At 34.8% G+C, this 15,185-nt stretch overlaps 1 protein-coding gene across 1 annotated transcript in view; it reads left to right on the forward strand.

The window, feature by feature from the left end:
• LOC115425603 (transmembrane protein 132C-like) overlaps positions 1-13,823 on the forward strand; it is a 519,800-nt gene extending 505,977 nt beyond the window's left edge. The window contains exons 5-6 of the mRNA XM_030143237.1: positions 13,098-13,293; positions 13,803-13,823. Of these exons, the coding sequence (XP_029999097.1) occupies positions 13,098-13,293; positions 13,803-13,823 (217 nt within the window). The remainder of the gene's footprint in view (positions 1-13,097; positions 13,294-13,802) is intronic.
• Positions 13,824-15,185: the final 1,362 nt, after the last annotated feature.

A 15,185-nucleotide genomic window follows, 5' to 3' on the forward strand; every position in this document is an offset into this window, starting at 1 on the left:
TATCAGTGCTTATACATGTTATACATTCACAAAAATACATTCATTCAACATTTTTGTTGTGAAACCTCCCGTAATTACACAAGATATTTGTCAATTAACAAACAAGTCTTGTTAAACTTGCAGAACAAATACTTCTTTTACGCTTAATTGTCAATAATTTTATCTCGTTTTATTTATTTATTTTTTTACAGTATTAAACTTTAAATTAACAGTTTAATCTCATGAATAGAAAAGAAATATTTGGGAAACTAAGATACATTTGCAAATGTATTTTAACTGTATTTTTCTGTGAAAAAAAAAAAATCTTTGAAAAAATTGAAATTTTATGGTTATTCACGGTTACAGTTTTTTCCTATTATTTTCCATTTGACGTGTAAAATCACAGTCTAGTTTTTGTCATTTCATTGATATTTTCCTGTATCTTAAAAATACAGGAAAAATCTGTAAAATAAACAGTGAAAATTCTGTTAAATTACTTTTTTTTTTTTTTTCCACAGTGTAGCCACTTACCTGATAAAGGTTTAAACTAGTTTACAGCTGAACTTACTATCATCACCCAATGACGGGGGCGTGATGTGTATGTTCGTGCGCATTGTTGTGCAAAGGAAAAGAAGGTCACATGTGTGTGTAAAAACCTGTGACAGATGGAGATAGACGGGTCCTTGGCTGTGCGTTCACTTTTACACCAAGGCCGTTGCAGGTGTCTGAGGATGCGTTTGTGTGTTTGTGTGTCGTAGTCATTTGTTACATGGAAAGAAAAGAAAGTAGATCCACCCAGGGGGAAACAGGAGGACACACACTTACCATAGAATATAAAGAGACAGCAGAACTTTAAATGCAAAAAATAGAAAACTTTATTTATTTACACAGATACACTATGTATTCTATGGTTTTATTTATCTTCTCGGTGTTGTCCTGTTTTGTGTGCTTCCCCAGTGTATAAAACAACACTGAGACTCTGCACCTAGGCTATGTTAGTAACTCCAGTCTTGTTTGTCCACTGCCACTGATATGGAACAGGTGTAGTCCTGAGGCGCACACCTAATTTTGAACCATTCAAACTATTTCAAGGCAAAATAAATTGGTTTGGATCACAATTTAGGGTCCCAGCTTGAATTTAAGTGGTTTTCCCATGACTTGAAGTGAACCATTGTGTGTCCGTATTCTGCAAATTGGCAAAAGAGAATGGAGAAGACTGAGAAGGTGGTGCGGAAAAAGAGAAAGTGCATTCATCTGCGGAGGACAACCTAGGATTTGGTCGTCTTATGAGTTTTAGGAACAGCGGCACCAGAAGGAGTTAGTTGTTGAAGTATTTGAAAAGTTGGCCAGTCTTGGTTTCACTCCAAAGGTTATAGAGACACCAGAAGAACTGCCAAAAACCACAACAATATGTCAAACTCATTTTAGTTCCGGGGCCACATTCAGTTAAATTTGGTCTGCAGTGGGCCGAACCAGTACAATTCTAATATAATAATATACACTACAAACAAAAAGTTAAGGATATTTTACATTTTTGGGCTGTTTTTTTCAGTTGGGATTCTTGCACAGCGCTTTTTATTTTTTTGTGTTAACTCAATTGAAACACATTTTTTTAATGACCAGACATACTTTTATTTACAAATGGCAAAAATGACTCTGTTCCTTTTTAAGAAAATGGTCAGTGACCTTATCGTACCAACTAAACAAGAAAACGTTGAAATTATGTTAAATTGAAAAAAAGGACGTACAATGAGTGTGTTTTATTTACAGTGCAAGAAATGAACAAGTAATGTCGTAGTGGTTTCTCTCTCCATTTCACAGCAGAATGTGCGACGGTATTAAACTGAACTGTGTCAGTGAAGGAGTAGATCTGAAAACAGCTGTCAATCAAACGGGATTCAGCCTTTGGACTGATCCTCCAATCAGCACGTGGAAGCCCGGCGTCCAGCCCGGCCAAGCTCCGCCCACAGCTCCATTCACCCCGGACGCCGGGCGTCTCTGGGGGCAGGACAACATCGTGGCATTTATCCAATTACCGTCCAGTTTTGAGGCAATGAAAAAAACTGTTCCACTCAGTCCCATTGAAGTGCATGGACGCTGAGCGTCTACGGACAAATGCACTGAGCAGAGATCGAATGAGAAAACAGCGCAACGGGAATGTATGAGAAGTGAACAACATGGAGTCTGATGATTTGTGATAAAGCTGATTCTGAACGAACTCGTCTGTGAGATGAACGTGTTCTAACACATTTGTAGTCAATGAAATGTCAACACAACCGTACAGGGGTTGGACAAAATAATGGAAACACCTTAAAAAATCAACAAAATATAATTTAATATGGTGTAGGTCCGCCTTTTGTGGCAATTACAGCCTCAATTCTCCGAGGTATTGATTCATACAACTTGTGAATTGTTTCCAAAGGAATTTTAAGCCATTCTTCAGTTAGAATACCCTCCAACTCTTTTAGAGACGATGGCGGTGGAAATCGACGTCTTACTTGAATCTCTAAAACTGACCATAAATGCTCAATAATGTTGAGGTCTGGGGACTGTGTCGGCCATACGAGATGCTCAACTTCATTAGAATGTTCTTCATGCCATTCTTTAACAATTCTAGCTGTATGGATTGGGGCATTATCATCTTGAGGTGAAGGTGTTTCCATTATTTTGTCCAACCCCTGTACATATTTAACCATTTAATTTTCATAATTTTAGGGGAAGCCGAGCTTCTCTTGCAGTCTATGAGAAATCTCCTCTGCTCTGTAGTGGCATTACGACCCATCCAGAGGCCAAAAGGTTCCATACATTAAGCCGGAGCAGAGGTTCTGCTGACAGTCTGTCTCTGAAATACCTATAATCTGATATGTCCGACAAATTAGTGGTAAGTAGAGTCTTGAACACTCAGACAAGGGGGGGTCAGTCAGAACAAAGGAGGTCCAAATCGGTGAGCCTGCAAACAGGACTTAATCTCTGTTGACCCAGCCTGGAAACTAAATCATTTAATTGATGGCTAAATAGATAAACAGATAAAAAAAAAGCAGTCAATCATCTCTTCTAATCAGCTCTGGACTCCACAAGGACCAAAGCATTTAAACACAAGTGTAAGAAGTGAATCCAGGCAGCACGTCTCGTAAGACTCCGGCTGCTGCCAGAAGGCTATCTTTTTATCTGGGTTTATAGGCTAAGCCAGGCCAGCCTCTCCAGGCACAGAAACATTTCCTATCAAAAAAGATGTGTATCAGTCTGTCTGTCTCACAGTGTATCGAGTTATCTATCAATTATCTCACTTCACAAGTGAGCCAAGTCCACCTTCAGATGTTTTTACTCTTTGAAGCAAATCCCCTCCTATTACACTTTTATTTATTTTTTTTTATATTTCTCTCAGTTTGAAAGTCAAAAACCAGCCAAAGATCAAGCGATCGCATGTGAAAATTCTCCACACTCATGATTTTCTCATGTAAATTCATCTGTAACGTCCTGAGGCCACGATAAAAGAAGAAAAAAAATCATGTAACGGACGACTGTGGCCGTTTGTCACTTGACTGGACTGGCACCAAAAGCTAAATTATTGAGGCTTAGTCTATTTTCTAAACTTCTGTGTCAAATCAGTAAAGTCACATCTGGCATCGAAGCAGTGCTCAGTAATTACAGCTTTATTAAAACCCTTTTAAGTCTGCCATTATAACAGGTCGTCTAGGTGTCTTCATGTTTTCTTTGCAGGAAAAGTGTCAGAAAATGTCTTTTTTTGCCAATTCTTTTGCACCTTTGTTTTCAGGAAGAACTTAACTTTCAATATCTGGGTCTTAATTATCATTATTATAAATATTAAAAGCTTAAAGGAGTGATATTTAGCTTTTTTAATGGAATTATGCATTTTCAAACATTTCCCTGTGGTCTACATAAACTGTAAATGCTCTGCTTGGGTCTGAATTCTTCATAAAAAGTCAAAAAAAATCTGCAAAATCTCATGTAAAGTTAGGGCAAAAAACTGTAGTTTAATTATGGAAAATTATCGTATTTTTATGAGATGGTTATTTTCCGTTATTTAACAGTATTTGTTTGGCACCCCAGCTGCCAGAATATTACTGTTTTTTTACGTTTTTTTTTTTTTTTTTTTTTTTTTTACAGTGTAACTAATAAAACAATTCATCCTAGTACTTCAATATCTGAATTAAAATAATATTTCACTTGCCACTGACTGTAATTTAATGATTTGTATTTGAAACCCAGCTAGCACCGCTCCTCAATTTGAGCAAAACATGACCTTATACAGCGCAAAATCTGACATCAAACCCAGTTGACGAAGGTCAGGATTTCAAGAATGTATCCAAATGTAGATCCAACTTGTGATGGGTGTCACCAGGCTGATGCATCACTTATTCACATGTTCTGGACATGCCCAACATTATTCTCTTATTGGTCCAAAATTTTCGACACTTTGAGTGAGGTCACTGGCAAGGTTCTAATAGTTTTGGATTTTTCCTTCTAGTTTGTTTTTGTTTAGTTTTGACTTTTTTTCCCCTCTAATCCAGTTAGTTTTAATTTGTTTTTAGAGCAGGTTTGCTAGTTTTTATTAGTTTTCATTTTTTTGTAAATGCTTAGTTTTAGTTTAGTTTTAGTATTAATTTTAGTTTGAATTTTAATTTTTTTATTTTAATTTAGTTTTAATTTTAATTTTAATTCATTTTACTTTTGTCGTATCTTTTCTCTTCTTCTCCGTCGTATTCAAATAAATCCCAGACAGGACTCTGCTGCTTTCTCCCAAATTTAGTCTCCATGTTTCCAGGTAGAGTGGGGACCAGAAGACGACTGGAAACCACAAGTGACGGACCGTGAAGTGTCGTATGGTGCTACGAGCTAAAATTGCTTGAGGGAAATAAATTGATTTCGTATCAATCTGACTTTGACAAAGACAAAAACTAAGGGAATTTTATCCATAATTCTTATATGTTTTAGTTAGTTTTATAAGCACACAAAACAGTTTCAGTTAGTTATTGTTTTTTTTCTTTTAATTATAGTTTTTATTTATTTCAGTTAACGAAAACGTTTTTACAATTCTAGTTTTCGTTATTTCGTTACTTTTCGTTAACGATAATAACCTTGGTCACTGGGGAAAGTATTGCGCCAAGGTCTACTATTGCTCTGTTTGGTGCAGCTTCAGATGTTTTATCATTGTCTTCAGGAAACAGATCTTTTATAGCCTTTGTCAGTTTGTTGGCGCGACGATTGATTCTTTTAAAATGGAAATCGGCCACTCCACCGTCTCACTCTCATTGGGTCAGGGATGTACTTTATTTTGCTAATTTGGACAAAAATCAGATACTTGTTGAGGGGCTCACAACAACAATTCTCTAAAACACAGGTGTCAAAAATGCGGCCCGGGGGCCAAATTCGGCCCACCAAATGGTTCAGTCTGGCCCCTGGGATGGATTTGTGAAATGCAAAAATTACACTGAAGACATTAATCATTTTAGTTCAGGTTCCACATACAGAACAATTTCATCTCAAGTGGGTCGGATCAGTAAAATACTATCATAATAACCTATAAATGATCACAACTCCAAATTTTTGTCCTTTTAAATGTAAACATTTTCATATTATTTTACTGTATTTACACTAAAACAAACTAACATTTTACAAAAACACAAATAACCTGAACAAATATGAACATTTTAAAATCTCTGAAGTGTAATTTTAACAATATTCTGCCTGTTATTAAATCTTTTGCGTATTTGTTGATCCACTGTGATCTGTAAGTTGTAATTTACACATTTAAATGATAAACTGAGACATAATATTGTTAAAATTGCACTTAGTTTTCTTAAGAAATTTCAGTTTGTTCATGTTATTCACATTGTTTTAAAGGATAGTTTTTAGATGTAAACATCTTCATCGCATAATTTTACTTTTTGTCGCTCTAAAACATAGAGGAAAGTTTGGAGATGACATTATTTATATATTATTGTGTTATTATGTCACTGGTTCGGCCCACTTCAGATCAAATTTGGCTTAATGTGGCCCCTGAACTAAAATGAGTTTGACACCCCTGCTCTAAAATATGGGACCCTTTTTTTTGAATAAGTTCGAAGCTGGACTTCCCTGTAAACTCCAATTGAGTTTTAAAATTTTTTTTTCCTTTTAATTTTTTTTTCCAATCTTGTGTTAACAACCCAATACCGCTTCACTAGTAGCTTGTAATACATATAACATGTTTTGTGTTGTTTTATATGTTTTTTATTTTTTATTTTTTGTGTATGTTTTTTCTGTGTTATTTTATTTTAGTAGCTTTATGGTGTTTTTGATCCTTGAACATTTTTGTCGTAAGCTCTTGTCTGTGATTTTGTTTCCTTTCTTAAATTATGTATGAAAAGTTTAATAAAGAAATTGAGGGAAGAAAAAAAAAGAAACCCAGCCAGAGGGGACAGGACTTCATCCTTTGTTCATGACCAGGTTCCATCCTACCTGCAACCGTGCTTTGACGCAGGTTTATGAAACCAGCTCAGAAGAGACACACACAACAGGAAGTATCAGAGAAAACCTGCATCAGTGTGTCAGTACCAGGGATAACGTCTGAAGGTCAGCACAGCCTGAAGGCATACACACTCAGATAGCAGAGTGTGAACTTCAGCAGCGGTTTTGTTTGGTCGGTTTTAAGCCGTCAGAGAACAGTATTGGGACATGTACCTGAGTGTGTGTGCGTGTGTGTGTGCGTGTACATGTATGCACTAGAGGACAGTGTAATATTGTTTTGGAGCCTTGTGGTCGGGACGGAGCTAACACCTGAATGAACCTGTCACTGCAGACACATTGCTTTTTCAGCTCCAGCGATTACACTGCACCCAAATACTCTCAACATTTTCTCTGTGGTTCTTTGTGTATGTGTATGTGAATATGTGTGTGTGTGTGTGTGTGTGTGTGTGTGTGTAAAGGGAGATTGTTGGAGTGTGTTGCTTGCGCATTGCATGTGTATGTGTCTGCGAGTGTGAGAGACAGGAACAGAGAGTGAGTGTGACAGAGCATTGTGTCTCAGTGTGTATGTTTCTAAACCTCTGCTGTACTGTGGATTTCTCTCTGGAAAATCTAAACTCGGGCCACGGCTCCATCCTTCCAGGTTCAACAACAAGTCTTAGCGGCCAAAATGCACACACACGCAGACGCTTTTCTCTGCTGCGTGCTTCATTGAGGCGTTTATCTGTTAGTTAGTCCTGTGGAGGGACGTGACGGTGCAGAGTAATGTTCAGATGTGAACGGTTTTTACACCGCCCCCCCGAAGGGGAGGCAAGGGGTGTTGTTTTTGTTTTGGTTTGTTTGTTTGTTTGTTAACACTCTAGCAGCCAAACTGTAGATTGAATTCATACCAAATTGGGTTTATAGATTGTCAATGACCCAGAATAGATGTGATTACATTTTGGGAAAAATAGGTCAAAGTTCCAATTTTTTATGAATTTTTAAAATCTGTTTTTTTTTTTCTCCATTTACTTATAATGGGCAAAATTTGAAATGTCTGTAGCAGCAAAACTATTAGTTGAATTCATATCAAATTGGGTTTATAGATTGCCAGTGACACAGAATAGATCTGATTACATTTTTGGAAAACTACGTCAAAGTTAAAATTTTTTAATGAATTTTTTAAAATCTTTTTTTCCCCATTTACTTATAATGGGTGAAATTTCAAATGTCTGTCACAGTAAATCTATTGGTTGAATTCATATAAAATTGGGTTTATATATTGCCATTGACACAGAATATATCTGATTACATTTTGGGAAAAGTAGGTCAGAGTTCCAATTTTTTTAGGAATTTTTGAAATCTTTTTTTTTCTCCCATTTACTTGTAATGGCCGAAATTTCAAATGTCTGTAACAGCAAAACTATTGATTGAATTCATATCAAATTTGGTTTATAGATTTCCAGTGACCCAGAATAGATCTCATTACATTTTGGGAAAAGTACGCTAAAGTTAAAAATTTTTATGAATTTGTTTTAAATCTTTTTTGTCCCCATTTACTTATAATGGGTGAAATTTCAAATGTCTGTCACAGTAAATCTATTGGTTGAATTCATACCAAATTGGGATTATAGGTTGCCAGTGATACAGAATAGATCTGATTACATTTTGGGAAAAGTAGGTCAAAGTTCTAATTTTTTAGGAATTTTTAAAATCTTTTTTTCTCCCATTTACTTGTAATGGCTGAAATTTCAAATGTCTGTAACAGCAAAACTATTGGTTGAACTCATATCAAATTTGATTTACAGATTGGCAGTGACCTAGAATAGATCTCATTACATTTTGGCAAAAGTACGTCAAAGTTAAAATTTTTTATGAATTTTTTTTTTAATCTTTTTTTTCCCCTATTTACTTATAATGGGTGAGATTTCAAATGTAGCAGCAAAACTATTGGTTGAATTTATACCAAATTGGGTTTATACATCGCCAGTGATACAGAATAGATGTGATTACATTTTGGGAAAAGTAGGTCAAAGTTCCAATTTTTTATAAATTTTTAAAATCTGTTTTGTTTTGTTTTTTTCTCTGTTTACTTATAATGGGTGAAATTTCAAATGTCGGTGACGGGAAAACTATTGGTAGAATTCATACCAAATTGGGTTCATAGATTACCAGTGACTCATAATAGATGTGATTACATTTTGGGAAAACTAGGTCACAGTTTCAATTTTTAATAAGTTTTTTCATTATTTTTTTCCCCACCATTTACTTATAATAAGCAACATCTTAAATATAAAAAAACCATAAATTTAGTTTCAATTTACTTCAAACTTGGCACATATATAGACAGGCAATTGATATGCTGACATCAGCACATGCATAGACGTGATGACATCAGCTGGATCGATGCCAAAATAAGCTACAATACCTGCGAGGGGCGGGGTTTGTCGTCTGTTTTGATATAATAACCTTTGAATTTTCTCGTAATCAGTGAATTAAATATAGGGAAAAATACACGATTTACACTGAAAAATGCAAAATTCAGAGGATGATATTACAATAAATGGTGAAAAATCACTTAAGAAAGGTGAAATAGAGAGAAAAATTCATTTGGGAACTGCCACAAAAGTAGCTCTGGGTCTTTAAGGGTTAAATCATACAGTAAAACAGATTCAGATTGACTCTATTCTAATGTCATGTGCAGTTTGGTGAGAATGGAAGAGAAGCAGACAAATAGGAAAGGACAACCTAGAATAAAAGCATGATGGAAGGATGTGGGAGAGGTCAAGGGAAGCTGACACCCATCAGTTTTCTGTCCTTAATCTATCTGTGTAACACATGGTTCACCCCATGTCCCCAGACACACACCCACCATTACACACCTACATAGAAAAGACACTTGGTGGCTGGCTGCGGCGTGACCTTTAACCTCTTGAATCTGCACGTAAATCTTTTCTGTGTGTGCATGAGTACGAGATACAGCAATGAACTCTTCACTGGGGAAATCAATGTAGAGGTGCTTATTTTTATTTCTCTCTAAATTTTCTATTTATGCTTTATTTGTGCACATCAATGTATCAGTGGCAAGAAAATAAAATAAAAATAAAAAAGGATTCAGATGTACAGCTAGAGTGATTTCAGTGCTGCTAAACTGTGTCTAAATCCTGCCTTTCTTAATGCTGTGAAAAGAGTCTGTTGCTGCGCTGAATGTTGAGTGTTTATCTGCGAAATCCCACCCAGGAGACCTTTTGTGTTGTACTTACTGTGAACTGTCAGTGGGTATATTTTGCTGCTATCTTGACCAGGGAAAATGTAGTGTCACATTCAAGATAGTGTTTTTATTTATACCTGCTGTGCACTGTAAAAAAAAAAAAAAAAAAAAAAAAAAAAAAAACAGGAAAAAAAATGATATTATTCTGGCAGCAGGGGTGCTGAAAAAATATTGTAAAATAATGGAAAATAACCATCTCATTAACCCTTTCATGCGTTTTGGTCACTACAGTGGGCAGCTATTCTACATCTGTTCTCTAATATATTCATGGGTTTTGTTGTTTTAGTTCGATATGAGTTAACACAGTGGACACTTTTGCACCATCCCATACACTGACATTCATACCATTACTACAGCTTTGCTGTTCTTGATAAACCTGATCTGCAGTAACATATTTGAGTGTAAATCAATTGCTAATAAAAATTGCGCATATGATAAAATGTGAGAAAACATCAGATTAGCTGCATTAAAAATGTTTTGATTTTGAATGTCACTTTCTGATATTCAAGAATTAAACACATGGTGTCCAGTGGAGTGGACATTTTTGGAACTGCAAAAAAAATTACAAAGGTAGATTTGTTTCTTTATTGGTTTAACCCAAAAAAAAAAAAAAAAAATCAATTAAAAAAAAATCATTTCAATCAAAGAAAGAAAGTGTTCAAATGCAATTTTTTGTATTGTAATTTTTGTTTTCCCATTCAAACACTGAAATTTGTTTTTTAGTTAAAACAATAAAGAAACAAATCTACACTCATAAAAAAAGGTTTATTAAAAAAAATTCAATTGCATTGTTTTTTCATGTCTAAAGAGGAATAAAAACACTCAGGAAAAAAATTTCGACTAAGGTTCTCATAATTCATGCATGAAAGGGTTAAAATATGGTAATTTTTGTAATTAAAATACAGTTTTTTGCCCTAACTTTACATGAGATTTTGCATATTTTTTGACTTTTTAATGTTTAATAAAGAATATTTAAATGTATTAAAACAATCAAATTACCTATAGATATATATAGAAATAATTTTCAATGAGACTCAGTTGAACAAATCCACTGATAAAAACTGTATTTGGACAGTTTATCAGTGCTTATACATGTTATACATTCACAAAAAAACATTTATTCAACATTTTTGTTGTAATAACACAAGATATTTGTCAATTAACAAACAAGTCTTGTTAAACTTACAGGACAAATACTTCTTTTACAGTTAATTGTCAGTAATTTTATCTAATTTTATTTATTTATTTTTACAGTATTAAACTTTAAATTAACAGTTTAATCTTATAAATAGAAAAGAAATATTTGTGAAATTATGATACATTTGCAAATGTATTTTAACTGTATTTTTCTGTGAAAAAAGAAAAAAATTATTTTAAAAAATGTAAATTTTAAGGTTATTTACAGTTAAAGTTTTTTCTTGTTATTTTCCATTTGACATGTAAAATCACAGTCTGTTTTTGTCATTTCATTGATATTTTCCTGTATCTTAAAATACAGGAAAAATCTGTGAAATAAACAGTGAAAATTCTGTTAAATTACAGATTTTTTTTTTTTTTTACAGTGTGTTTTTTTTATTCTGCGCACAAAATGTGTGTGGACTGTGCAGAATGGATACGCTGTCATCGACATTATTTATTCATTTATTTGTTTAAGGCGCTGATGTCAGATCTGGATCCATAACCGACCCTCACAGCTAAGTTAAAAGTTTCAGATGCAGCACAGTTTCAGTAACATCTCATGAATATCTATAGAAACTGGACAAACACGGACGGCAGATCTTTGGCTCTTTGGGCAGATCCACAACACTGAATAAAACCACTACGTTGTGAATAAACTCAAAGAAACCTGTTCTGTACCCGTTACTTAACCTTTGAAACATACTGCTGAGATGTCGAGTGTTTGGTGTTTTTTACTTGGGGTGGATTTCATGCTTTTTCAGAGTCAATACAGTCAATATAAACAGATCGGATGGACATAGAAAATGACTGAATGAGTACTTTTCAAAATTATTCATAATACTACTCCACCTCCATTAACCCATAAAGACCCAGTGCTACTTTTGTGTCAGTTCCCAAAGGAAATTTTCTCTATTTTTAATTTTTCTTAAGTGATTTCTCACCATGTATTTTAATATCATGCTCAGTATTTTGCATTCTTAAAGGACAATCAGATATTTTTCTGTATTTAATTCACTGATCATGTAGATGTTCATCAAAGCGCACATTAAAGTTGAGGGTTATTATATTAAAAAGAAAGGAAACGGAAAAAAAAAGTGACTTTCAGCAAAATATATCACTAATTTAATATAAACTCATTGTGTCTATCCACTGTCATTGATCCAACTCCATGGGTTTTACTGGTGAATCAATGTTGTAGAAGATGACGGTGTTTCCATGGTAACTACGGAGCCTCTGAACGTCCAAATGGGTCATATCTGATGACCATGAAAAGATGACAAACTGTATTTTATACCAATTATTTACATGGATTGTTAGAATTAGTGGTTCAACAGGTATTAAACAGTTTAGATCAGTAGATGGACAGAAATATATCAAAACATGTCTTATCATATTACTTACGGTAATGACTCCATCTACCAATTACATTTTATTTATTTATTTATTTACTTACTTGCTTATTTATTTTTCTGGTCTAATAATTACAGCTGGTGTTTTAACCTATAAAGACCCATTGCTACTTTAGTGTCAGTTTTCTCTTTTTATATATATATATATATATATATATATATATAATAACTCTTAAGTTTAATCCGAGCTTTTATGAACATCTACATGATTAGTGAATTAACCCTGTAAAGCCTGAACCAGTAAATCATTGACAGAAAATTCCAGTTCTTTGAAATTGGAGCCTTTATTGGTCCTTCTGAACAATCCCCAATTTAATTTTTTTTTTTTTTTTTTTCAAATATCAATTTCCATGTATGACTTTCAATTTTGTATCATATTTGATACATCGGGTTTCAATGCTCAAATATTATTATTTTTGAACAAACAAAAACTTAACCCTCCGGTATCTGGGTGCGCCTTTTAGGCACACTTTGCTCTTCGTTTTAAAGTCTACGTGGTGTGAATGGGTGTGTGTATGGGTGAGTGTTTATGTTGTTTTGATTCATAATTGTTATGTAAAACTTAAATACCAGTAAAAATATTGTGAAAAAAAAAGATAAACAGAACCACAGTGCTTCAGTTTCAGCTTCACAGTTTGTCATGTCTTTTATCTATTGGGGTTGTCTCTGTCAACTCAACATATATTTTTTATTAGTAATTTTTTTTTTTTTTTAATTAATTACTAGAAATTTCAGGCGACCCCACATGGGTTCCCAACCCCAAGGTTGAAAAACACTGCTCTTATCTTATCTGGTCTTTTTCCTCTTTGTAGGTTGGAAAGTCCATCATACGAGGTGATGCAGCTGGAGTTTGAAGTGGATAATGTCATCAACTTGGTGCCAACACAGACTCTGCACTGGAATGTGGAGTATCCAACCAGTACGCAGACGGACAGCAGGCAGACCGAGAAAGTTTCACACCTTTATATCAGCAACGCAGACATACAGGGCATCGTACCACTGGCTGAGGTAGGGAGTGACACACACACACACACACACACACACACACACAGAAATATGTGGGTGCTTCTGTGAAACTCGTCCCTAAAAACAGGACATGACGCTAAAAATTCAAACCAGATGTAGACTAATGTTAGGAGACGAGTTTGGAAGCACTTTGGGTCTATTTTATAAATAAAAATTTACTTTAATAAAATACACAATTTTTCAGATAAAACACATTTTTATTTGACACACGCATTCAAAAATAAGAAAGTGAACACAGTTAAAAGGACACGAAAATCACCCGCTAGTATTTTTTCCAATATCTTTTTATCCTCTCACAGGTACATTTTGGGAATTGAAGTAAATATGCAAGGCAGAGTGTTTCACAAAAATGACTGCTGTTGTAAAATCATTCGCGATTTATATGCGTTTAAATGGGCAGGTTCTGTATGTAATGTGAGTGGACACGATGGGTTATGCACGAAACTTGGAATGAGACTAAGATTCATGAAAAACGTGCATGTCTGGATTAGAAAAACCACGAGGATCATTAAATTTTTCACAGTGTCTTTATTTATAGCGGTATATAAGACCATTTACAGCCATGTGGTCCATTTCTGATGATAGCCTGTATGCAAGGCCAGATTAACACTTCATTGTACCCTGGGCAACAATATTCAAGGGCCCCATCATCACAACCCCAGGATCCCTATAATCTGGCAAAATACAGAATAAATTCCAGGAATATATGTAAATATACCCCATACTTCAATATCTAACTATCATCAAATGCATTTTGATGTACAAATGTGTAAATGCTCGTAGAACTACAAGTGCACCACTGTAGCCTCTTGTCAAGGCCACTCACTTGCATATGATGATATGAAAACAAAACACATTAGCATCAGTATAATCTAAAATTGATCCACTACATTAGAAAGAGAGGGAAGTGTCCTCCATTTTCACAAAAAATAAATAAGAAACCATTTCCAAAGTATCCAGTATTTATTTAAGAACACTTTTTGCCAACACAAATGTATTGAATCATCAGAAAAAGCCCACAGACAAAACACAAACATAATCTGATAGAATCAGATATGAATTTTAAACAGAAATCCCATTGTCACCTCAGAATTCAACAAGAGAGTTAAAGTAAGTGCAATGTAAACATCTTGAAATCTGCTTTCTCTCAACAATAAACATATCTCAACATTTTCATGGAGCCACCACAAGGAAAAAATAAATATAATGCAGTATAATCTGCTAAAATAAACATTTTGGTCCCAGTTTAACTTTTAAACAGAAAACACATCACAATTCAAGGCATGTCAAGGCAAGGGTTAAACATTTTAATACTAAATACTACATATACTAAATACTATAAACATCTGGAAAACCGTCAACTTCTCTAAAGAAATACTTATCTGACCAATACAAAACTTGTATTCTAAACGATGGGGAAGTGCATGTTTAGGTATGTTCTTTAAATTTTCAGCTTTTTTAATGTCCCTCTCCTTTTTTAATTTTCGTTTGGCGCTCCCACTTAGCTGCTTCTCCATGTTTGCAATGTTTTGATTCGCATACGTAGCGTATGTTGCGTAGTCCTTGACGTCTCACATCCCGCTCAGTGCACGCACGTTGATTTGTGTCACCGCTGATTCGCTTTTTGGACTGACCAATGAGGAGGGGGTCTCGGCTCACGGTCACAGACAGCAGGAGCAGGGTTTCTGTGCAGTGCAATGGCTCCAGACAGCGGACAGTTTCATTTATAAGCAAAAGATAACCAGATATTTTCGTTATGCCCAAGCTACCCAGGGCCCTTCAGAGGTCGCGGGCCCCTGGGCAATTGCCCAGTTGCCCATATGGTTAATCCGGGCTTGCCTGTATGTAACTCAAAAGTAATACAAGAGTCATGT

Source organism: Sphaeramia orbicularis, chromosome 9 (assembly GCF_902148855.1).
Source record: "Sphaeramia orbicularis chromosome 9, fSphaOr1.1, whole genome shotgun sequence".
NCBI lineage: Eukaryota > Metazoa > Chordata > Actinopteri > Kurtiformes > Apogonidae > Sphaeramia > Sphaeramia orbicularis.